This window comes from Cricetulus griseus (assembly GCF_003668045.3).
Source record: "Cricetulus griseus strain 17A/GY chromosome 1 unlocalized genomic scaffold, alternate assembly CriGri-PICRH-1.0 chr1_1, whole genome shotgun sequence".
Lineage (NCBI taxonomy): Eukaryota > Metazoa > Chordata > Mammalia > Rodentia > Cricetidae > Cricetulus > Cricetulus griseus.
The window spans coordinates 58,176,640-58,201,686 of NW_023276807.1; the positions used below are offsets into that span (position 1 = coordinate 58,176,640).

Genomic DNA, 25,047 nt, shown 5'->3' on the forward strand with positions numbered 1-25,047 from the left:
GGGAAGGGGGGTCGAGCAGCGTCTGCGTGCGGCTCAGAAGGCACCCCGACCTCCCGGGCAGGCACCGGACCCGGCTGCCCTCTTCCTGCCCGCACCAGGGCACAGAGGCTTGTGGGTAACCAGGAGGACGTCAGCGCGACTGCATCCCGGGCCGCCGGCCACAGCGAGGACTGCGGGCGGGTCACGTGCCTTGGCCCTGCGCTGCTCCGGGCCAGACCTCCGCACCGAGTGACGTGGGGGTATTTGTCCCAGAGCGATCACCAGAGAGTGAGAAGAAGGAGGCAGTGCTCTGCAAACCCCCAGCCCTTCCCATTCTAGGAAATACGAGTAAAACAATGACAGGGCCGAGTAAACAGTCTGGAAGGGGAGTGCAGATGTAGTTTCCCGGGGCCTGGTGGTAATTACTTAGAACGTCCAAACCCGAGACGTGAACTACAAAAGAAACATACGTAGCGATCAGATGAGGAAACCGATATACACTCTTGCTTTCTGTTCTGAGAATTGCGGAACCCTATCACTACAAAGTGTCATACTCTCCATACACACGACAGTACTCGAGCTATTTTCTATCACTACCAGACATTTCTGATGTGTTCCTCTTTTCAAATACTACCTCGGAATTTTTTTTTGAAGATTTTATAATTCTGGGTTTATGGGTCTTTTGCTCACACGTATATCTATCTATGCATATTGTGCATGCCATTTCCCCAGGGAAGATCAGAAGAGGTGTCACATCTGCCGGAACTGGTGTTAATGGATGGTTATGAGCAACCACATGGGAGCTGGGAACCGAACCCTGGTCCTCTTCAAGAACAAGTGCTGAGCCATCTCCAGCCCACCACCTCAGAATTTTACAAAATTTCTACATTTCAGTGGTTTGATTTCTTTTGTGGGTTTTTTTTGGGGGGGGGTTGTTTTGTTTTGTTTTGAGACAGGGTTTATCTGTGTCACAGCTGTGGCTGTCATAAAACTTGATCTGTAGGCCAGGCTGGATTCAAACTCACAGAGATCCTCCTGCTTCTGCCTCCAGAGTGCTGGGATTAAAGGGGTGTGCCACCACAGCCTAGCCAGTTCACTGATTTTAATGGGCACTAAATGTATTTGTTAACATGACTGCTAATACTAAGGGTAATACTGAAAACAATTCAATTGATTTTACTTAATTAAATTTTTGAGACAGGGTCCCTAGCTGTCCCAGAACCCTTTATGTAGGCCAGGGTGGCCTCAAACTCATATAGTTCTCCTGCCTCCTTGCTTCCCAAGTGTTTAAATTAAGGCCTGTGACACCATTGTAGGGGGGATTACCATTAATTTTTAATTAATTAATATTATTAATTATGCATGGTGTGGTGGCATTCGCCTTTAATCCCAGCACTCGGGAGGCAGAAGCAGAAGGATACCTGTGAAGTTTGAGCCCAGCCTGGTCTACAGAGTGAGTTTTAGGACAGCCAAGGCTGTTACACAGAGAAATCCTGTCTTGAATAAAGAAATAAAATAAAACATTATCAATTTTTGTATGTTAACATCAGAGAACATTTGTGGAAGTGGGTTCCAGAGTTTCACATGTAAATCACATTTCTGCTGAGCCACTTCCCTAGCCTACTTTACCATTAATCTGTAAAGTTTTGTTTTAACCCAAGCTGGCTTTGAATTTATGCCAATCTTCCAGCCTCAGCCTCCAGAGTACTGGGATTATAAACATAAACCACCATTCCGAGCTAATCTGTAACCATTTTCTATTTAATCTTATTCATTTATTTTGAGCTGGGGCTTGCTCTGTGGCCCGGGCTAGTTTCCAAATGGACCCATGCACTCCTTCCTCAGCCTACCTGGTAGCTGAGATCACAAGTCTAGGACTCCTGGGCCAGGCTTTCCATTATGTTAAATCTATCCTTTGTGTATTACTACAATTTAAAGAAGCCAAAATTGCATTTATGAATAGGCAAGTCTGTAAAACAAGACAAGTGAACAAGGGAGGTGATATGAACCTATCTTGACTCTCTCCAGTCCCTTCCACTTCCCTCCTCCTAGAATGCTCCTGCGTTTTTGATCAGGCATTTGGATTTCCCACTTAAGGAGCTCATAAATGTCCTTGGAGATTTTATTTTGGTAAACTGGCATATATAATGCTTTATGTTTTCAGAATCTAACATATTCTGAGGCTCAAACCATTCTTACTCTTTTATGGCAAATGAGCAAACAGCTCCTCAAGATAAACGGGTTCTTAGAGTTATGGCAGTAAAAATTTGGGGGGGGGCTTCTCTTCTGAGAAAAAAAGTTTAGATATAGAGGATAGGTAGAAAGATACAATTTACATTTATCATGAAAACCAAATGTCAAGCCTGATAAAATATACAAGCCTGGAGAAAGTGTTCATTGCTCTAAGCAAATGGGTTTCATAAGAAGGGTTCTTATCCCCCCGCCCACCTTTTTTTTTTTTTACAGACTTGTAACCATGCCAGAAAATGTACTTTATGTTTCAAATATTGGGTATGAGATAGTTCATCTGGCTTACACTTATTTTACTGTGCCTGTTTGTAAATGAATATAATGCACGGATAAGAACTTTTTCCAGTATAAAATTTCTCATTGTGAAATGAGAGGAATGATTTTGCATTCTTTATTAATCTTTTCCAGAAAAGTACATGTTTATGATAATGCAATAATTCACTTATGAAATCAATATTAAAATTATTATTGCAAAGCTTATAATCAGAATTTTCAGGGAGAGAAAAGAAAGCTTTGGCCTGGTGTTGGTGATCAGAAGGCAGGAGGATCTCAGTGAGTTCCAGGCCAGCCAGGGCTACATAGTGAGACCCTCTCTGAAGGCAGGGAAGGAGGGGGTAAGTTTTGTACATTTTAATTCAACTGTAAAACGAAACCCTTATGTGGGAAGTTGTCCGACATGCACAAGGGGACCCCTAGCGGCCGAACTGAAAAGTTTTGCTTATTTTTAAGTAGTCCATTCGGTTTAGTTGAAATACACTTTTGTGGATTAAAAGCAGCCTGAATTTCTTTTTTCTTTTCTCTTTTTTTGGTTCTTTTGAAACAGGGATCCCACTGTGTAGCCCTGGCTGTCTTGAAACTCACTTTGTAGACCATGCTGACCTCGAACTCACAGAGATCCGCCTGTCTGCCTCTCATGTACTAGGATGAAAGGCATGCACTACGGCGCCCAGCCCTCAGAAACAATTTTATTTTGTACAGCTCATAATTTTATCATCTGAGTTCTCAGAAAGAAAAAGATCGAGGAAATTTTGAGCCAGGCATGGTGGTACACACCCTTTAAATCTAAGCAGTCCAGAGGCAGACAGAGGCAAGTGGATCTACATAACATGTTCCAATCCAGCCAGAGCTACACAGTGAAATCCTGTCTCAAAAAAATAAAGCCCGGCACTTGGGAAGCAGAGGCAGGCGGATCTCATTGAGTTCGAGGCCAGCCTGGTCTACAAACATGTTCCGGGACAACCAAGACAGCTAAAACTGTTGTTACATAGAAAAACCCTATCAAAAAAAAAAAAAGATAGATACAGACAGACAGATAGATGAAACAAAAATAAAGAGCCAAAGTCGGTCATAGTGGTGCACACTTGTAATCTAAGCACTCGGAAGGCAGGCAGAAGGTTCAGGGGCAGGGGTTCAAGACCACTTTACGTTACCCATTAAGTTCCAGACCAAACTATGCTACATAAGATTCGGAGGGGGCGGGGATAAAGTTGAAAAAAATTAAAAGCCGAATAAATGAATGGGCACAAAAATGCTTTCAGAACTTTGACTTTCCAAAGCTGAAAAGTTGCCCACCGTAGGAACTGAAGTCTCCCCAACCTGCAATGCTTCTTATCTAAGAGCTACTTTAGAATATATCTTTTGGGGGTGGGAATGGGGAGTCGAGACACGGTCTGTGTAGCTTTGGAGGCTGCCCTGGAACTCACACTATAGACCAGGCTGGCCTCGAACTCATAGAGATCCGCCTGCTTCTGCCTCCCGAGTGCTCGGATTAAAGTCTTGCGCCACCACCGCCCAGCTAGAATGTATCTTAGATGTTGATATTTCTACACAAACTAATAATAAGCGGCAACATCTAGAAACCAATTTCTTTAGTGAAATTCAAATTCCATCTGAAGGTTTCAGCAGCATTCCAGCCCTTCGACCCTGCAGAAGAGAGTTTTCCTTCCCAGTGCTGTCCCTTCTGTTACCCGGACCTCACAACCTCCTCGGCCAACCAGAGACCTCTAGGCAGTTTCAGAGTCTGAAGGGACAGAGGAGAAAACATCAAAGCGATGACGTTAGTGACTCCAAGACGGGTTACCAAGGCGACTATCAGACATTAGTAGACACTACAGAATGTGGGCAGGCAGGGGGTTAAAAAACCGCAGCTTTGGTCCCTAGAGTACAAGACGTCCCCTAAACTAACTCTAACCTAGAAGTCACTTCGCGGTATCAATAACGAGGACTACGCTGTCTTCCGCGCCGCCACCGTGAAGGACGCGAGCGATGCCCAGAATTTGAGAGCTCATTGGATGGTAGTCTCGTCACTCAGAGTGACGTCACAGGGCGAGGCGCAGGAGGTGGGAGCATGGAGACTTCCGGCCCCTCTAGCTTGGGGGCGGGGAGGAATTGGGAAGGTAGGGTTTGGGGGTCCCATCGTCCCGCAGGCGGCGCGCGCTCCCTCCCGCGTCTCCCCTCACCCTCAGACCTGGCCCCGAACTTTGTCGCCCAGCCGACACTCGCCCCTTCGGTGAACCTAACCCCACTCCAGCAATCCCCAAACCCACAACAGCCCTCCCCACATCCTCCGAGGCCGCCGGCCTTGAGCCGAGGGCGCCTTTTGCACCGGTGCGAGGTGCAGAGGTAACCCCGCATCGCTGGGCGTGGGGCTCCCCGAAACGCCGGGCCGACTGCCTAGGAGTGGCCCGTTGCCCGCCGCCTGGGCCTGGGAAGCCTCTGCAGCAGGCCCGGAACCCCCTCCGGAGGAGCGCCAACCGCGGTGGGGCTGGTTTCCGAGGTGCTGAACCCGGTTCGCGATGGTAGCCTTGTGGTTGAAGTTTCCATGGGATGGGGGAGACCTAGCGGGGGAACTCCTATCAGCGCGATTGCGAGTTGGCAGAGTTGCTGCCAGTAGCTGGAAAGCGGCTGGGGGTGGAGAACGGTTTTAGTTAAAGGTACAGAGCTTAGTTCGGGCTCCGGAGATGTGCAGTAACACTAAGATGGTATCCGTTGCCGTCTGCATTTGAACCATTGGAGGTACCGTTGTGTCTTCGCTGTGACACACATGAAATGAGCGAATACTTTTGGACTTTGGGGTTGGCTGTAGCTTTGGCCAAACAGTATGGGAAACAGACTGAAAATGAATCCAGGATGTTTACTTTCTACTTGTATTTTCTGGTTACAGATACAGATGTCGTTCTCCTTTTAACCGTCGCAGCAGATTAGACATTATTGACCAGAAATAAAAAAGCCTTTGGAGGCCATATCGTCTTCGAGAGCACCTTCTTAGAACCCATTTCTGTGTTTTGAGATCGCAAAAGTACCGTTTTCACATCCAGAGCAAAGAAAATACTATGACTATTGGAAATGAGCCTGAAGGAAATTTTAAACCTTGAATATGCAAATTTTTGCCCTTGCATTAGTTTAAAAAAAAACAACCAAATTCTGATATTTAATTGATGCCTTTTTAAAATACTAAATTGTTTACTTCTTTTGCCTAGGTCTCTGTTGGCTAGTTGAAACAAAAAAATAAATATGACCTTCTACAGTTATAATTCATTCTTAGCTATTTTGTGGACAAGGTAAGGTTTGGAATTTCCCACAGATATGTATATGAATTCAAATATGTATATGAATTTCTATACGGGAAATAGGTGTGTAAAAGGATTGGCTTCTGGCTGTATATGGTAACACATGCTTTTAGTCCGAGCACTCAGGAGGCAGAGGCAGGCTTATTTCTGTGAGTTCCAAGACAGCTAGGGCTGTATACCAAGACCCTTTCTCAAAAAAAAAAAAAAAAAGGAAACCAACAAAGCAAAAGGATTGGCATAGTACATAAAACCTTGCCAAATTTTAAATACAGCCTTAGTAAGTAAGAACATACTAAAATTGAAACTACTTTAGAATGAAGGCTGAGGAATTTTGTAGATGTGTGATAGAGGAAAAAAATGGATGGATGAACTAGTTTTAGAGTGGCATTTCTGTTACTGAAAATTACATGAGGACCTCAGATGTAAAAAGCAGTAAAATGACTCATGAACAACCTTGGCCCAGGGCTTGTCCCTGTCTTAAGGGCTCTCGTCAGTTATTATGTATTCAGAATATTACTGAAAACTCATCATGTGTCACATTCATTGTGTATTTTCCCTTTTGGTCATTTAAAGAGTAGATACAGATATGTTTCAAAAATTTGACTAAAGAATGTGAAAAAGGCATTTTCTAGCCCAAAACAAAAACCAACCAACTCTCTTTGTCAATGGCTTTCTTTTCTTTATTCCTTTTTTGTTTGTTTGTTTTGTTTTGTTTTTGTTATATTGTTTTGCAAGACAGGGTCACACTTTGTAACTCTGGCTGTCCTGGAACTCACTGTGTAGACCAGGGTGGCCTCGAACTCACAGACATCCACCTGCCTCTGCCTCTTGAGTGCTGGGTTGAAAGGTGTATACTACTCTGTGACTGGCTGGCTGCCTGTAGCTTTCTTTACTTGGATGTGTTTTATTTTATTTGTTTATTTATTTTGGTTTTTCGAGACAGGGTTTCTCTGTGGCTTTTGGAGGCTATCCTGGAACTAGCTCTTGTAGACCAGGATGGTCTCGAACTCACAGAGATCCGCCTGCCTCTGCCTCCCGAGTGCTGGGATTTAAGGCGTGCTCCACCAACGCCCGGCTTTTATTTTTTTAAGATTTATTTATTATGTTCTGTCTACATGTATTCCTGCAGGTCAGAAGGTTGTGAGCCATCATGTGGTTGCTGGGAATTGAACTCAGGAAGACCAACTAGTGTTCTTAATCACTGAGCCATCTCTCCAGCCCCTAATGTATTTTATTTTTAAGATCTTATGTTCTAGTTTAACTACAGTATTAGGATATAAAAATCATTGGTTGGGGTGCTCAATTCTATTTTTTTCTCTTTCTTTCTTCCTTTTTCTTTTTTTTCTTTGTTTCCTTTTTCTTTTTCTTTCTTTTTTTTTTTTTTTTTTTTGAGATAAGCTTTCCTTGTGTAGCTTTGGAGGCTGTCCTGGAACTTGCTTTGTAGACCAAGCTGGCCTGGAATTCACAGAGATCCACCTGCCTCTGCCTCCCGAGTGCTTGGATAAAAGGCATACTCCACCACTGCCTGGTGCTCAGTTCTAATTCTTATTTTTAAACGCCCTTGAGGAATTTTCGGTGAATTGTATTTCATCACCTAGAGAGAGTCCATAGACACATGGATAAAGCAGTATTACATAATTAGTTGGTCCTCACAGGGACTATGAAGTTGTTTCATTAAGACATTCTTTGTTACCACTAAAGTAGCTAATGGCACAAGTCAAATCATCTATTTTATGAGAGTAGATAGAGACAGTACTATCAAGTATCATCCCTGTTGTTGGCAGAAATATGTTTTTGAATAGATTTTTTTCTAATAAAATGTTTTAAGTTTTTTGTTATTTAATTACTAGAGAGATCATACCCCTGTTCCTGGTACCCTTTTGTTTTATTTTTTCAAGACGGGGTTTCTCTGTGCCCTGGCTGTCCTGGAACTCGTTCTGTAGACCAGGCTGTCTTCAAACACACATAGATCCATCTGCCTTTCCCTCCTGAGTGCTGGGATTAGAAGTATGCAACAACACCACCTGGCCCCTGGTACCTTTTTGGAAATCACAGGACAACTTGTAGAAGTCAGTTCTGTCCTTCCATCGTCTGGGTCCCAAGGATTTATTTAACCTTTATGCCCTTGAACTGTCTCACTGGCCCCTAGATGTTTAAATTAATAGTTGCAGAATTCCTAACTTGTTATAGCAAATTACCATTCAAAATTAGCTTATTAATATAATGATTGAACACAATTCAGCTGTTTAAGAAGTTATATTTTTGTGGGTAGAGGTATAGCTCAATGGCTGAACAGTTGCGTAGCATGTGTGAACTACTTTTGGCTTCAGTTCCCAGAACTGTCTTTATTGGCACTCATCTTTAATCCTGGCACTTGGAAGGCAGAGGCAGGTGGATCTCTGAATTCCAGACCAGCTTGGTCTACAGAGGAAGTTCCAGGACAGCCAGAACTACACAGAGTACCCTGCCTCAAATATATATGTATGTATATGTATATGTATATTTTAAATGTCAGCTTAAAAAAGAAACAAAGTTGTATTTCTGTCTGGGAGGGGATGTTGTAGCTCAATGGTAGAGCACATTCTTAGGATGTGTAAGGACCTGGGTTAATACCCAGCAGCACACAAGTACACACATACACACAATTATATTTCATTCATTAATAAACATCAGTTGGTTACAGGCTTACTGTTTTTTTTTGGGGGGGGGCGGAGGTTCAAGACAGGGTTTCTCTGTAGCTTTGGAGGCTGTCCTGGAACTTGCTCTTGTAGACCAGGCTGGGATTAATGGTGTGTGCCACCACTGCCTGGCACAGGCTTATTGTTTTAACCAGATAAAATATCTTTTTTGTTTGTAATAATACATCTCACTGAAAGAATGTTATTCTTGTTTTCCAGATTGCCTAGCCATTTTGTCTATCCTTCCTGCTCTCACTCCCCATCACTTGCATTTCTCCACTTGCCAGATTCTCATTTACGAACGACCTATATGAAAAGCTATGGAAGCAGGAAGTACTCCTATCCCAGTCTACCAGGCAATAAAGTCCATCCTTTACGAACTAGACTCACACAAAAACTACACACAACTTGTTGGCTACAAAATCACCCCAGTAAACCTCAGCCAGAGCAAATCCCAGAAAAGCCTAAGCCAACGAGCCCTCTGCCTCCCAAAGGAGCTGAGACGGAGATTACAGAAGAAAAGCGATCTTTTGGACAAAAAATCATGAATGAACTCAAGTATTATTACAATGGATTCTATTTACTTTGGAGTGACACCAAAGTTGCCGCCAGAATAGTTTGGAGGCTACTGCATGGACAGGTGCTAACGAGACGAGAGAGGCGAAGGGTAGGCAAGAATCATATTTGAAATGGAGAATGTAAAATTAAAATGAAGTAAAACTTCACCTTAAAAATCCTTAGGTAACTTCCTTATCATTCTCGAGGCCCTGGGTTTGATGCAGAGTGCTTCCCCCCTAAGTTGGAAATTATAACTACTGGTGAGAAACCAAGGTGCAAGGACTCCCAGCCCTAGACTAGAGAACTTGTTTCAGTCTGCACTTGTCTTCAACTGGCTGGAATGTCTGCCCACAGAACTATGAGGGTCTTCAGATTTATTTTTACTATTGTAAATTATGTATAAGTATGTGTCTGCTTGTGGGAGTGTACATGCAAGTGCAGGTGTCTGCAGAAGCCATAGGCATCTGATCCCCTGGAGCTGAAGTTTCAGACACTTGTAAGCTGGGAATCGAACTCTTGTCCTCTGGAAGAACAGCAAGTGTTCTTTAACTGCTGAGCCATCTCTCCAGCCCTACAATTGTATTTCTAATCTCTTCAAGGACTTGAGAAACTTCATATTTTTATATATTAGAAATAGAAGCCAGTCAGTGGTAGCACACACCTGTAATCCCAGCACTTTGGAGGCAGAGGCAGGTGGATCTTTTGAGTTCAAGGCCAGCCTGGTCTATGGAGTGAGTTCCAGGCTACATAGAGAAACCATGTCTCAAAACCTAACCCTAACCCAATATATAATGTTGTTAGTATATTAAATACATATGTGCATTTCTAAAACCAAGTGCAGTGCAACATAGTGTTAATCATAGGTACTGAGGGAGTCCAAGATCAGCCTGGGCAACATAATAAACCCCTCCTCTCAAAAAGGAAAAATTAATTTTAACTAATACTGTGTTATTAAAATGTGGACCCTTAAGAGGTGCCACTAATGTGTATCGATTATCATAGATTTCCTTGAGGATAGCCCATAAATGCTACTTCAGGGCTACATTGAAGAGAAGACCTTGCGTTTCAGCTGTAGAAAACCTGAGTTTTTGAGACAGTTTGAGTACCAAGGCAGGCTGTGTTCGGGTGGTGGTTCTTATTTGTTTGGGGCACGTCCTGAATGTATAATATTGCTTATGCATTTATCTCCTTAGCTGTTGAGAACTTGTGTTGATGTCTTCCGATTGGTTCCATTTATGGTGTTCCTAATTGTACCTTTTATGGAATTCTTGATACCATTGTTTCTGAAGCTCTTCCCAGAAATGTTGCCATCAACTTTTGAAAGTGAATCCAAAAAGGTATATAGGTCTTTAAAACTTTTTTTTTACAAAAATTAATAGACTAGTTTTAGTTTTGTAGGTTTACAGGAAAATTGGGCAGAAAGTATAGACTTGCCATATACCACTCATACCCCACCCATTTCCCATCAGTAGGAATTTGCATCGGTGTGGTGCCTGTAACAACTGAATAACCAATGTTAATATGTTATACACTGTTAGTAATGAAAAGCCGTGCTTGACATTGGGGCTCACTCCTTGTGGTGTACCATTCTGTCAGCTGTGTAGCACTGTCCTGTCCACCATCACAGTGTCACATGGAAGAGTTTCACTTTTCTGGAACTCACATGCCATCTACCTGTTTGTACATACTGTTTCTCTTTCAGTCTGGCAACTATAGACATTTTCATTCTGTAGTTTTGCCTTTTCCAGAATGCCATGTAATTTGAATCACACACTGTGCAGCCTTTTCAGACTGGATTCTTCCACTTAGCAATAAGCATTTACAGTTCTTCCACGAGGAACTAGAGAGATGGCTCAGTGGTTAAGAGCACTTTCTGCTCTTGGCAGAGAAACCTGTTTCAGTTCCCAGCACCCATGTGGTGGCCCACAACCACCTGTAACTCCATTTCCAGAGATCCAGTACATAAAAACATGAATACTGCTGGGCAATGGTGGATCACACCTTTAATCCCAGCTCTTGGGAGGCAGAGGCAGGTGGATCTAGGTGAGTTTAAGGCCAACCTGGTCTACAAATTGAGTTCCAGGATAGCCAGACTGTTACACAGAGAAACCCTGTCTCAAGAAACAAACAAAAACAAAAACCTGAAGCTCTTCCATGAAAAGATACGATTTTAATAATTCTATTTATGAATATACTAGTGTTTTTAAAATCTGTACACCTTTTTGGAAATTGATTGCTTCTAATTTGGGCAGGCATAATAAATAAAAATGTTATGAATATTTGTGATCAGGGTTTTTAACTTGAGCAATTGTGATTGCACATAGTAAGGCTGTAGCTAGCATTGTAAAAATTGCTAAAACTGTTTTCCAGAGCAGCCATGTATTCTGCATTCCATCCAAGAATGCTGTTCTCTGTCTTCCCCAGCATCTGATATTGTACTTTGGATTTTAACCATTCTAATAGGTGTGTAGTGGTTTAGCTTCTTTGGCATTTCTGTGACTTCTTTGAAGGGATATATGTTTATTTTGCCCACCGTGTGTGTGTGTGTGTGTGTGTGTGTGTGTGTGTGTGTGTGTGTGTGTGTGTGTGTGGTGTGTGTAAATATGTGTATAGTGTACATGCATGTGGATGGCCAGGCATGTGTATGCAAGCGTGTATACCTCATATAGAGTTCTGATATAGACAGACAGATATAGATAACAGCTCTCCACTTTGTGTATTGAGACAGTCTTTCACTTCAGCCCACAGCTCATTGATTTGGCTAGTGTAGCTAGCCAGTTTGGTCCTGTATTGCACAGAGTAGGACTACAGGCAGGTGCAAGTCTGGTCCCCATGCCTGTGTAAGCAAGCACTGTACCCTCTGAGCCATCTCCAAAGCCCCTTTTGGTCCACTTTGTAATTGGGTGTTTTGTTTCTTATTGTTGTTTTGAGTTCTCTGGGTATTTGTATACAAATCCTTTATCAAATATATACTTTGTAAATATTTTCTCCCAGTCTTTGCCAGTGATAGACAAAGGATTCATTAAGCTACACCCCATACTTGTGGTTCATCTTTTCATAGCACAAACACTTGAAATGACCATGCCTTCTGAGTTACAGCTGAAAGCTGGCTAACAAACTCAAGGTCACTTAGATTTTATGTATATGGGTGTTTGATCTGCATGTGTATCACATGCATGCCTAGTACCTGAGGAGGCCAGAAGAGGGCATTGGACCTCCTGAAACGGGAGTTACAGAGGGTAAAGTAGGTGCTAGGAACTGAACCAGGGTCCTCTGGAAGTCAGTGCTTTTAACTTCTGAGCCAATTCATCAGCCCCAAGTTAAATTTTTCTAGGATTTTTATAGTTTTGTATTTTGTATATTGTGGATACAACCCAGTTTGTCTTTATGAAAGTTTGTAAGATCAATATCAGGATTTTTATATGTAAATATCTAGCTTTTCTACTACTATTTATTGAATGTTATATCTCTACTAAATTTTTTTTATTTTTTGTTTGATTTTGGTATGTAATGCTGACTGTCCTGTAGCTCACTATGTAGACCAGGCTGTCCTGTAATTCACAGAGATCCACCTGCCTCTGCCTCATGAGTACCAGAATTAAGGTGTGAGCCACCACATTTGGCTCCTTCTTTTTTTTTTTTTTTTTTTTTTTTCCTTTTAGTGATGTTAGGAATAGAATCCAGGGCCCTTTGTGCATGCTTGGCAAGCCCTCTACCACCGAGCTATACCCTTAGATCTTAGTTTGAGATTAAAGTGGAAAATCAAACTATAATATTTAACTGCCTAAAGATGGTTTAATTTACTTAAACTCTAGCTGGATGCCCTTTGCAAGCTGCTAGAATTGCAGGCCTTAATTTACTTGCATTTAAAATAATCAGGATCTAGAAACAACCCACAAAATTCTAATGAAAGTGTTCTTTTTTGTTGTTGGTGGTGGTGGTTTTTCAAGACAGGGTTTCTCTGTAGCTTTGGAGCCTGTCCTGGAACTCACTATGTAGACCAGACTAGCCTCAAACTTACAGAGATCCACCTGTCTCTGCCTCCCAAGTGCTGGGACTAAAGGTACATGCCACCATTGCCCAGCTGAAAATGTTCTTGAATAAGTGACTTAACTATATCCACTTCTGCGTGCCCTGTGCCCAGCATTTTGAGCACAGTTATTTCAAAAATTCTACCATTGCATTTCTGATGATGAACATAGATTTACAACTACTAGTCAGCTGTCTTAAGAATGTACAGTAAGTCAGGCATGGTGGCTCACACCTTTAATTTCAGCACTCAGGTGGCAGAGGCAGGTGGATCTTTATAAGTCTGAGGCCAGCCTGGTCTACATAGTAAGTTCCAGGACAGCCAGGCATATAAAGAGAGAGACCCTGTCTCAAACTACAACAACAAAAAGAATGTATATTTAATTCTCTTCTGTATAGTGTTTTTTTTCAAATCTTTTACAGCACATAACGCACTATAATTATATATTTTCTATTTAAACTGTAAAGTTGATTAGCTTAGAGTTAGTTTCTTTATAGAGCAAAATCTGGGGCTATCTACCAGAGTTTTGCTTAAGTAGCAGCCTAGATGAGGTTAGGAGGTAGAGACTCATCTAATAACGAAGGCTTTCACTGAGGTTTATCATCATTGCGTTAATGAGAAACAAATGCAAGATTAAGGAGACAAGTTAAGTAGACGCCCCTTTACAGCTGTCTGGTCCTTACAAACATATTTAACCAGGCCTGCCGATAGTGCTAGTGTATTACGCGTGGTGGGGATGCGCAGAGGCAAAGTGTATCTCTCGTCATTACCAGCCTGCAGTTGTGATTAACTTTTTCCTCTTCTATTAAGGAAGAAAAACAGAAAAAGAAGATGGCTGCTAAATTGGAAATAGCAAAATTCCTTCAAGAGACAATGACAGAAATGGCGAGGAGAAACCTAGCCAAGCTGGGAGACGCCTCCTCACAGCTCTCCTCCTATGTGAAACAGGTGTCGGGCGTACACTAGGCCAGTGGGCTGGAGTTCCAGAAGAAGCATGCCATCATGGATCATCCAGATTGCTCATAATCTTAGAAATGCCACATATCTAAATTATAAATTTACAACACTTTAAACATTTAGAGTAGTTTGCAAAAACAACAACAAAAGCTACCTTAACGTGATTGTCTTGGAAAGAAAGATCAGTACAAACTTTAGAAATACTCCTGGTTTTTCTAGTGACTACATTTGATCCTAGAAAGATTTTTTTTTTTTTTTTTTTTTTTTAGGGGAGGTGGGGTAGAGGGTGTTGGATTAGGCATTGAACCAGTCTCCTACTGAGCTACAGTTCCACACTAGACTTTTTATTTCCAGTGAACCACAGGATCCATTCCCATGCAGCGCGTAGTCTCTAACTGCTTTGATATCTCTCACAAGGAGTCTATTAGGAGGTTTATGGTAAGTAGGAAACACCTTGTAATTGTCTTTGTCCCATTGCCTAGGTCCAAACAGGCCACAGGCCCAGCACTAAGGAGATAGTTGGCTTCTCCAAACTCTTCGAGGATCAGTTAGCCCTGGAACACTTAGATCGGCCCCAACTGGTTGCCCTGTGCAAGCTGCTGGAATTGCAGACCTTCGGAACAAACAATTTGCTCCGCTTCCAGCTCCTGATGACACTGAAGTCTATAAAAGCAGATGACGAAGTAAGAGCCTAAGCACAGCAATAGGGGGTCTGGGAGGCATCTTCGGCTACCTTTGTGAAATGCGTTACTCTCTGTTGGGTCTGTTATAGAGTCATTCTGGCAAAATGAATGGTTTAAAAAACCATTACTGGGCTGGAGAGATGGCTCAGAGGTTAAGAGCACCAGCTGCTCTTCCAGAGGTCCTGAGTTCAATTCCCAGCAACCACATGGTGGCTCAGAACCATTCGTTATGAGATCTGGTGCCCTCTTCTGATGTGCAGATATATATGGAAGCAGAATGTTGTATACATAATAAATAAAATCTTGAAAAAAAAAACCATTACTGTGACTACTTCAACTTTCACTACTCATTTCAATATTTGTTTGTTATATCAGGATCTATTTTCTTGAGAAGGCCATTGTAAGCAGCCAGTAATCTGGATGTATTAGCTGGGACTAATCTAAAGTAGTTAGGACCCGCTGGGAAGGAAATATTAGCTCAGTGGTTTTTTGGCAGCACTCCTGCATCACACACACACACACACACACACACACACACACACACACACACACACACACCTCCGTTCTCCTACAGAGGAACTAGTACCAAAGTTAATATCCTTCTGGGTAAGTTAGTAAAAAAGAGAGTGGCAGAGCACAATGGTAGAAGGAAAACCAAGGTCTAGCCATCTTGTAGACGGTACCATTTGGAGTATAACTACTAATTAGGCTCCTTAAAACCATGGAAAGAATGTTTCCTGAATCAAAACCAGCTTCTGTAATACTCTACTTGGGGGAGCAGATTTCCCAAAACAGAGAAGCCATGAGCACATTGCCCTATTTAGATTTTGGATGTTGCTTTCAGAACTTGGGTATAAACAATACTGGCCCCAGAAGAACTGTAGTTTTGGATTACATTCGGAAATTGTTATTTATCAGGAGTCTTGTGGACCAGAGAACTCAGGCCATTCTGGGGTAGTGATGGGAAAACAGCACTGAGACACAACAGATGGCAGCAGAAAGCTTTTCGGGATGGATATTTGTTTTCTAACAAGCCCTAAAAATGAAAATGAAAAGTAGATGTTACAACCAGGCAAAATCCAAACCAAGACAGGAAATACTTTACTGATAGTGTTGGGGGCGGTAATATAATTATCTTTTATTGCTGCCCATTAGCAGTATCCTTGTTACCTAAGTTGCTGGTTTGCAGCAATCTGTGTAGGGGACAGAGGGCAAAGCATCAGATTTGGGATTTCTTTTCATTTCTTTTTTTTTTTTTTAAAAAGATTTTATTTATTTATTATGTATACAGTCTTCTGCCTGCATGCCAATAGAGGGTATCAGATCTCATTCAAGGTGGTTATGAGCCACCATGTGGTTGCCGGGAATTGAACTCAGTACCTCTGGAAGAGCAGTCAGTGCTCTTAACCGCTGAGCCATTTCTCCAGCCCTAGATTTGGGGTTTCTATCGATTATGCTGGAATATAGGCATTAAGTAAAATTGAAAACCAAAGATCTAATACTGTTCCTTCCACTTCTTGCAGATAATTGCCAAAGAAGGGGTGAAGGCTATGAGTGTGCCAGAGCTACAGGCTGCCTGCCGGGCACGAGGGATGAGATCATTGGGCCTCACTGAGGAACAACTGTCGCAGCAACTCTCAGAGGCAAGTGGCACTCCAGACCTCTTCACTGAGGCTTCCTCCCTGGACCCAGGAGCCTCCTGTGGTGCTGTGTACTTTGCTAGTTGTGTTAGCTTTCCATTGCCTTGACAACTTGCATCTGAAGGCAGAGATTTATTTTGGCTCTCAGCTTCCAAGCTTTCAGCCAGTGGTTGCTTTGTCCCATTTCTCTGGCTCTATGACAGCACAGTTTATCTTACAAAATTGCATAGCAGAGAAGTCTTGTTCATTTTACTGTGGTCAAGAAGCAAAGAAAGACAAGCACGCCTTTAATCCCAGCATCTGGGAGACAGCAGCAGGCAGACCTCTGTGAGTTAGAGGCCAGCCTGGCCTACATAGATCCAGGACAGCCTGGGTTATGAAATGAGACCCCACCCTTCCCTTCAGTGCTCTAACTTCTTCCCATGAGGTCTCACCTCCTAAAAATTCCAACTCTCTAGAAGTACCATAGTCTGGTGAGCAAGCTTTCAAAACATGGTACTTGGAGGAACATTTAAGGTCCAAACAGCTAAGCCGCCATACCTAATTGGCTTTACTCCACGGGCAGTTAAACATACCCTAAAGAGGTTCACTTGTTTTCCCCTTAGATAGTGACAGGGAACCACAGTCTTCTATGCTATTACAAACCGCCACAATTGTAAATGATCACAACAGCAGCCCAGAGGTCACGAGTGCAGACTATCCTTTTCTGGGGTTTCTGGGGTAACCCACTCTGACTCCTTCAGTCTGTGGGCTGAGTCTTGGGGATAGCCCACTCCCAGACTCTTTCACTCTGTCGACTGAACCGTATTTGCTGCAGCTGTAGGGAGGAAGACCATCTTGCTTCCTCACTGGCTGCCAGCCTACTCTCAGCTCCAAGAAGCCAACTGTATTGTTTACCTCTTGGCCCTCTCTTCCATTGGCGAAATCTGCCATGTGCTTCAAATCTTGCACTTGCCATTTTTGGCCTCTAAGTCTAGTGATTAGGTAAGCTCCCTGGATCTTACCTCAGAGTAGACTGACTTGGGACCTCAATCCCATCTGTAAAAGCCCTTCAGTGAGACCATAGGCTCTCAACCTTCCTAATGCTGTGGTCCTTTACTGCAGTTCCCACCAACCATTAAATTACCCCCCCATTACATTGTTTTGTTGTTACTTCATAACTAATTTTGCTACTGTTATGAATCATAATGTGAATATTTTTGTCTTCCCATGGTCTTAGGTGACCCCTGTGAAAGAGTTATTCAACCCCCAAAGGGGTTGAGAACCATGGATCTAGACTAACATTTGAATAACTGGGAGGTGTGTATATATGGTAGATATTGGGGCCAACTTGGAATTTGCCTACACCAAAGTAAGGTTCTTGGCAAAAATTCTCATACAAAGGGCTTTCGTTGTTGCCAGCCTGTGCAGGGACACAACCCACTTTGGCTGCTTTTCTTCTTGAGCTCCAAACCAATATACAGTGTTGGCTTTGGTAGATGTCTGTGCTGCCCATCAGAAAGCACACTTAGGTTCTAACAGCAGCAGTGCACTCGAAAACCAAGAGCAGCTTGTGTTGGGCCCTCAGTGATACTAGTGTAAAAATTACTGTAACATGTTAGGTAGCAGTTCTCCTCTTACACATTACACTAGCTATATAACTGGAAGGTGAACATTTATAGAGGGTAATCCCAGTGTACTGCAGGCTGAGGCAGGAAGAGTGCCATTAGTTGAGATGAGCTTGGGCTATATAATAGGTTTTAGGACAGCATAGGTTTCAGAGTGAGACCTTGTCTCAAGAAAATAAAAGATATTAAAAATGATAAATGTGAGCCATCTTATAGCAAAGACATGGTCACATTCACAGATCAGCTAAGTTCAGACTTTGTTACAGCTTGGCTAGAAGGATACTTCCACATTGCTAGTTGGAAAGTAAAAACCCTATGAAGATAAAATGCATCATCTTTCCAATTTAAAAACACATACACTGTCTGGCTTGGTAGCTGATAACCTGTAATCCTAGCATTCAGGAAGCTGAAGTATGAGGATCACCAAGAGTTCAAGGCCAGCCTGGGTTGTAGAAGACATGAGACCCTATCCTGAAAAACAACAGAAAATGTGGAAGCCGATAGTATCTGATGATCACCTGGAGCTTCAGTTAGAGCCAGCTGTGGGCTACCTGGTGTGGGTGCTGGAAACTGAACCCAGGTCCTCTGCAAGAGCAGAACACACTCTTAACCACTGAGTCACCTCTCCTGCCCCTGTCCTATATTTTGTTCTGTAGGCTAGCTAATATAGACCAGGTCTACCTACCTCTGCTTCCTGAGTGCTGGGATTTAAGGTGTTTACTTCCTGGCTGGAGAGAGAGAGTTCAATTCCTAGCAACCACACGGTGGCTCACAACCATCTGTAATGAGATCTGGTGCCCTCTTCTGGTCTGCAGGGACACATGCCAGGCAAACCACTGTATACATAATAAATCTTTAAAAAAGATGGTGTTTACCACCATGTTCATCCTTGCAGCACCATTTTTAATTATTAGAATTATCCCAAAGGTCATTAATAGGATTATCAAATAAAATATGACATTTTTCATATAATGGAAACTGTCCAAATATTTAAGGGGGTAGTACTGCATCAACTGACATGAATTAATTTCAAGCTATTTCAGTGGGGATAAAAAGAAAAGCACAAATAAAGCTGGCAAGATGGTTCATCTGGCAAAAACCTGACACCTGAGTTCAGATTCCAGAACCAATGGCTAAAGGACAGAATCCCTTCCAAAAATTGTCCTCTGACCTTCACACTTGGACCCACACTTGTGCATTACACACACACACACACACACACACACACACACACACACACACCATAAAAAGCAAAGTACAAAATGGTGTATGTCGCTCATTATGTAGAGATTTCACAAAACAGTTGTGACATAGTAGCTCATGCCTGTCATCCCAGCACTTAGGAGTCTTGTGACAAGAGGATCACAAGTGAGAAGCCTGAGCTACATAGCAAAAATAAACAACAAGGGGGCTGGAGAGATGGCTCAGCAGTTAAGAGCATTGAATGCTCTTCCAGAGGACCTGGGTTTGATTCCCAGCACCCACATGGCAGCCCACAACCATCTGGTAACTCCAGTTCCATGGCAAAATACCAATGCACATAAAAAAAATTTAAGAACATTTTTCCTTTTGGTTTTTCAAGACAGGGTTTCTCTGTGGCTTTAGAGCCTATCCTGGAACTATTTCTTGTAGACCAGGCTGGTCTCGAACTCACAGAGATCCGCCTGCCTCTGCCTCCCGAGTGCTGGGACTAAAGGTGGGCACCACCACTGCCCGGCTAAAAAGAAATTAAAAATAAAAATAAATAAGGTTAAAAAAAAAAAAGCTTGGCCAGTTTGCTGCCTTAAAACCTTCATTCTAGGGCTGGAGAGATGGCTCAGAGTTTAAGAGCACTGGCTGCTCTTCCAGAGATTCTAAGTTCAATTCCCAGCAACCACTTGGGTGGCTCACAACCATCCATTATGAGATCTGGTGCCCTCGTCTAGTGAGCAGATATACATGGAAGCAGAATGTTGTATACATAATAAATAAATAAAATCTTAAAAAACAAACAAACAAAAAACCCTTCATTCTAGGCCGGGCGTTGGTGGTGCACGCCTTTAGTCCCAGCACTTGGGAGGCAGCGGCAGGCAGATCTCTGTAAGTTCCAGACCAGCCTGGTCTACAAGAGCTAGTTCCAGGACAGCCTCCAAAGCTACAGAGAAACTCTGTCTCAAAAAAACAAACAAAAAACCAAACCAAACCAAACAAACAAAAAAAAACCTTCATTCTAAAGTTGATCTTATTGGTTAATAGGTTGTTAATTATTTTGAGACAGGCTGTTACCATGTAGCTCAGGCTGGCCTTGAACTCAGCTTCCTGCCTCAGCCTTCCCAGTCTAGATTACAGGATTCCCTGGTTTCTAGCATTTTCTTTCACACTGTCTACTTTTTGCTTAGAGAAGATTCATAGCTATTTGGATCTGGAATTGGCTGAGGAGGTTAAGTGACTGGTGTTGAGTGTTTGCTAGGTACTGGCCCAGGGGCAGAAGCCAGGAAGCTGGTGTTTTCATCCTTGTGCCACAGGTTATCAGTGTGCTTGGGAAGAGGTCCACAGGAGGGAGCTCACTATGTAGACCATAGGTCTTCCCCAGCCACAACAGTCTCTGACTCCATGTCTTGTTATCTTCCATTCTCTAGTGGCTGGACCTCCACCTGAAGGAGAATGTCCCTCCTTCTCTTTTGCTCCTGTCACGAACCTTCTACCTAATAGATGTGAAGCCAAAGCCCATCGAACTACCACCAAGTATAGAGGTAAGTGAACTAATGCCGAACCCAGATTGTCATCATTACAGACCTCTCCCAAGACCGATGTCTTCAAGTCAGAGCAGACACTACTTTGGGAATTTAGGTTGACTGGCTTTAACATCTAGTATTCTTCATTAGCAACCCCTATACTCTTCTCCTTTGACACTAATGGTTCCTTTGCTTTCCTATTTCATTTGTTCAGTTTTCTATAAATTTTCAAGTCAATAAGGGCTAATTTAGAACGTTAACTTTTTGTCTCCATTCAACTCATTAACCTCTTTTTACTTGTAGTTTTTTTGTTTTTTGAAGACAGGGTTTCTCTGTGTAGCCCTGTCTGTCTTTGAACTTGCTCTGTAGACCAGGCTGACCTCTAACTCAGATCTGCCTACCTCTGCCCCCAGAGTGCTAGGATTAGAGGTATGCACCACCACTAACCTGGTAACTTTATTAATTAATTAACCAGTTAATTAATTAAATGACTGGGAGCAATGCCATAATTGCCAACTTGTTTTGTGGTTTGGGGGTTTTGTTTATTTTGGTTTGCATGTCACTGTGAAGCCGTAATTATCCTGGAGCTCACTTTGTAGACCAGGCTGTCCTCGAACTCACAGAGATCTGCCTGCCTCTGCCTCCTGAGTACTGGGATTAAAGGCATGCGCCACCACTACTTTTTCATTTTTTTAAAACAAGGTCTTACTATGTACACCTGGCTAGCCTAGAACTAAGTATTTTAAGTCCTAAAATCTAAATAGTATGCAACTTTTGTATATAGGGTGCTCAAAATTCAAATAATAACTTGCTATTGAGGGAGCATATTCAGTGTAACTCAAGGAAGGCTTAGTCTAATAAAGGGAAATGAGTTTGAACTGAAAAAAAAGAAGTAAGGCTTAGTCTACCAGGCATGGTAGTGCACACCTTTAATCCCAGCACTGGGAGACAAAGGCAGAGGAATCTCTGTGAGTTTAATCCCAGCAGAGGTGAGTTCTAGGTCAGCTAGATCTACACGGTGAGATCTTGTCTGTCTTTGACACACACACACACACACACACACACACACACACACACACACACACACACACGCATGCTCACATGCACAGAGTCAGAGGATGTTTACAATGATGTCACGTTTCTCCAGGTTCCAAAGACAAACCTTGTCTCTGCGTCATCTATGCCCCCTGAGTCACAAGAGAATGTTGTAGATCCTGCACCTCAACTAAAGGGAACTAAGGTTAGCTCTCTCTTTCTACATGATCAAGCTGATTAATTTTTTTTTCCAGTGTTAATTTTCTTATCCTCTAGACAAGGTCTGACTATAGCTCAGGCTGGAGTCAAACTCTGGACCCTTTGCTTCAGCCTTCCAAGTGCTGAGACGACAAGCATTCACAGGCAACCAAGTGTCTGCATTTTCAATCCTCCTAATGAAACATAAGTCATCGTATTTGATACAGTACTACTTGCTAATAAAAAAAACATCTATTATGGTGTTTAATATGTTTCTAAAAAAATTCAACATACGGGACTAGGTGTGTAGCTCACTGGTAAAGGGCTTGTGGGGATCATGGGAAATCACTTCTTCCATCCCTAGCACTGCCAAAAATAATTTTTTTAAAATCAACATTTTAATGACATGCAATTTTCAGACTTTTTGCCTTTCAAACGCTACATAATAAAAAGTATTTAAGGGTTCCTGGTATTCATGGTAGATCCTCGTGTGTGCTGTATTAAATCACTAATCTCTCAGTTGTGATATTTAAGGATGAAGAACTTACAAAACTACCCCCAGTACCATCCTCAGTCATAACACCACCAGCAATCATCTCCAAAGAAGCAGTAAGTAGTCCACAGAGACAACTCTCTCCCCCCTTCCCAGTTATCTATAAGGGCACCACAAAACACCACAGTTCTTCCTGTCAGCCAAACAGGAAGCAGTAGGCTGGACTCTAGTCATCTCATAATTGCTCTCTTTTTACCTGCTATCCAAAAGTAGAGAAAAACAAACAAACAACCTCCACCAATGCAATGGCAGAGCAAACCTAAGCATGTAAAGTCTAGAAGTTAATTATAGTATAGGCAGATCCTTATTTTTTTATGTGCTGAATGCAAATAGTTTCCACAAGCTTCTAATGTCAGGAAATACTAGCAGGAAAGCAATTAAAATTTTAGAAAAATGCATGCAAATAAGAAATTTCTGTGCCATTTGGGTGACAGAATCTGGGGGAGGGCAAAGCCTGACACAAGTGAACAGTAGGAAGGTCACTCAGTGGAGGGGCAGTGGGGAGGAAGATGAACTATGTGTATGGCAGGTCCACTGTAGGGTAGTCTGTGAACCTGTAGCTGGATAGGCATTCAGAAGACAATCCCAAGGCTCATGCTTGCTGTGTCTTCACCTTTATCACCAAAGCAATTGGCATATGTGACTTCATGGCCACCGTCTAGCTGCTCTTCTTTGGGGAAGGGGATGGGTGGAGGAAGCTCACTCTAGTTGAGGCTTTCCTGGAATTCGGGCCAGTTCTCCAAAGGTGCCTGCCTGGGGGCTAGGCTTACAGTCAGGCAGGGATTACAGGCATGACACACATATTGAGCCTGGCTTGTGGCCATTAATTTGGACAAGAAGGTAAAAGGGGATGCCTGAAGAACTTAAACTGGTTAAAGTCCTGTTTTGTACCTAGATTATCCAGGCCGAATCCCAGAAGACCTTACAGAACAGCAAGGCTAATTCAAAAGGAGCCTAAGGACCCCTTGAAGATGGAGCTCACTCTCTGCAGTCATTGTCCCCTCAGCAGTGGCATCCATGAAGGAATTCTAGCTAACACTGTCTGGCTTGAGATAAAGGATCAGCCATTAAGTCGTTGGAGGCCTCGTGACCATTCCAGATGTGTAAGCACTGACACCAAGTTCAGGCCATGTAGAGAAGCTTAATTGTGTGGTCTATTTCTACTGTATAATGTGTCATCCTACTAAACTTTGAGTAAAGTCCACTCCCATGTTGTTTTTGAATGGTTTTCTGTTTGTGTGCATTTGGAGGGGGATAGCACCGGGGAGTGAATTCAGAGGGCCCTGTGGTTTCTAGGCAACTACTCCATCAGTGGGCTATATATCCTTTGCCCTTCTCCTTTTGTAAATTTTGAGGTAAGGTCAAATCGCCCAGGCTAGCCTTGAATTTTTGGCCTCCCTCCCCCGACCCTGCCATCTCCCAAGTACCTGGGACGATTACAGACCAGGTGGTTCAGATCTTTTAAGAGGAAATGTATTTCCTCTTGGCACCTTGGTTACCTCTGCCTCCTGTGGTGTGGAATCGCTAGTCAGAACATGGAGGTTGCCAAAACCACTTTTAAGAGTACCTGACTTATGGCTGGAGAGATGGCTCAGAGGTTAAGAGCACTGACTGCTCTTCCAGAGGTCCTGAGTTCAATTCCCAGCAACCACATGGTGGCTCACAACCATCCGTTATGAGATCTGGTGCCCTCTTCTGGTGTCCAGATATACATGGAAGCAGAATGTTGTATACATAATAAATGAATAAATTAAAAAAAAAAAAGAGTACCTGACCCACCTTTGCAGAGTGATTCCTCAGTGGAACAGTGCCATAAGTACCTGGGGACCAGGTTGGATATACTTCCCAGGAAGGCAAAGCATCTTGAAGGAAAGAAGTCAAAACAGATTAGTGATGCTGGAGCCATTGTTCAGTGGTTAAGACCATTTGATCTTACAAAGGATCAGGGCTCCATTCCCAGCACCTTCATGGTGACTCACAACCATTTCTAACTCCAGTTCCATAGGACACAACACTCTCTTCTGAATTCCACAGGTACCAGTCATGCATGTGATGCACATACATACATGCAATTAAGACTCATAAAAATCTTAAAATGAGATTAGCTAGCCAGGCAGTAGTGGCACACACTTTTAATCCCAGCACTCAGGAAGCAGAGGCAGGTGGATCTCTGTGATCTCTTGATCAACAGAGTGAGTTCTAGGACAGCCAGATCTACTAAGATCCTATCTTGAAAAAACAAAAAACAAAAACAAAAAAAGGCTGGGTGTTGTTGGCACACACCTTTAATCCCAGCACTCAGGAGGCAGAGGCAGGCGGATCTCCTGATGGATGGAAATGCACCCTAAAAAGGATGACTTCACTGCAAAGAAGCACATACCAGCTTTGGAGCCTATCCTGGCACTTGCTCTGTAGACCAGGCTGGCCTTGAATTTACAGAGATCATCATCAGCTGCCCTCTTGAGTTCTGGTATTAAAGGCATGTGTCACCAGGTCTGCTCTCTTGTTAATTTGTTTCATTTGTGGGTTGTTCTGGTTTTTCAAGACAAGGTTTCTCTGCATAGCCCTAGCTGTCCTGGAACTCTCTCTGTAGCCC

The 25,047-nt window shown here is 42.8% G+C and overlaps 1 protein-coding gene across 10 annotated transcripts; it reads left to right on the forward strand.

Moving 5' to 3' along the window:
- The first annotated feature begins 4,539 nt into the window (after positions 1-4,539).
- Positions 4,540-23,674, forward strand: Letm2 (leucine zipper and EF-hand containing transmembrane protein 2). 10 transcript variants are annotated; one of them, XM_027395342.2, is made up of 11 exons: positions 4,540-4,625; positions 5,393-5,789; positions 8,696-9,143; positions 10,228-10,371; positions 13,875-14,012; positions 14,504-14,704; positions 16,228-16,347; positions 20,570-20,683; positions 21,813-21,905; positions 22,433-22,507; positions 23,347-23,674. In XM_027395342.2, the coding sequence occupies exons 2-11, from the start codon at positions 5,743-5,745 to the stop codon at positions 23,407-23,409; spliced, it is 1,443 nt and encodes a 480-aa protein (XP_027251143.1). In that variant the 5' UTR covers positions 4,540-4,625; positions 5,393-5,742; the 3' UTR covers positions 23,410-23,674. The 10 variants fall into 10 exon arrangements, 9 of the variants coding, with proteins under 9 accessions (XP_027251143.1, XP_027251144.1, XP_027251140.1 ...); XM_027395343.2 differs by having other exon boundaries at positions 4,547-4,568; XM_027395339.2 differs by lacking the exon at positions 4,540-4,625 and adding an exon at positions 4,864-5,005.
- The last annotated feature ends 1,373 nt before the right edge of the window (positions 23,675-25,047 follow it).

Coding starts and splice junctions, on each gene's coding strand:
- Letm2 (XM_027395342.2), top strand. CDS start 5,743: ATGACCTTCTACAGTTATAATTCATTCTTAGCTATTTTGTGGACAAG. Junction 9,144..10,227: donor CGAGACGAGAGAGGCGAAGG/GTAGGCAAGAAT, acceptor TTATCTCCTTAG/CTGTTGAGAACTTGTGTTGA. Junction 22,508..23,346: donor CAATCATCTCCAAAGAAGCA/GTAAGTAGTCCA, acceptor TTTTGTACCTAG/ATTATCCAGGCCGAATCCCA.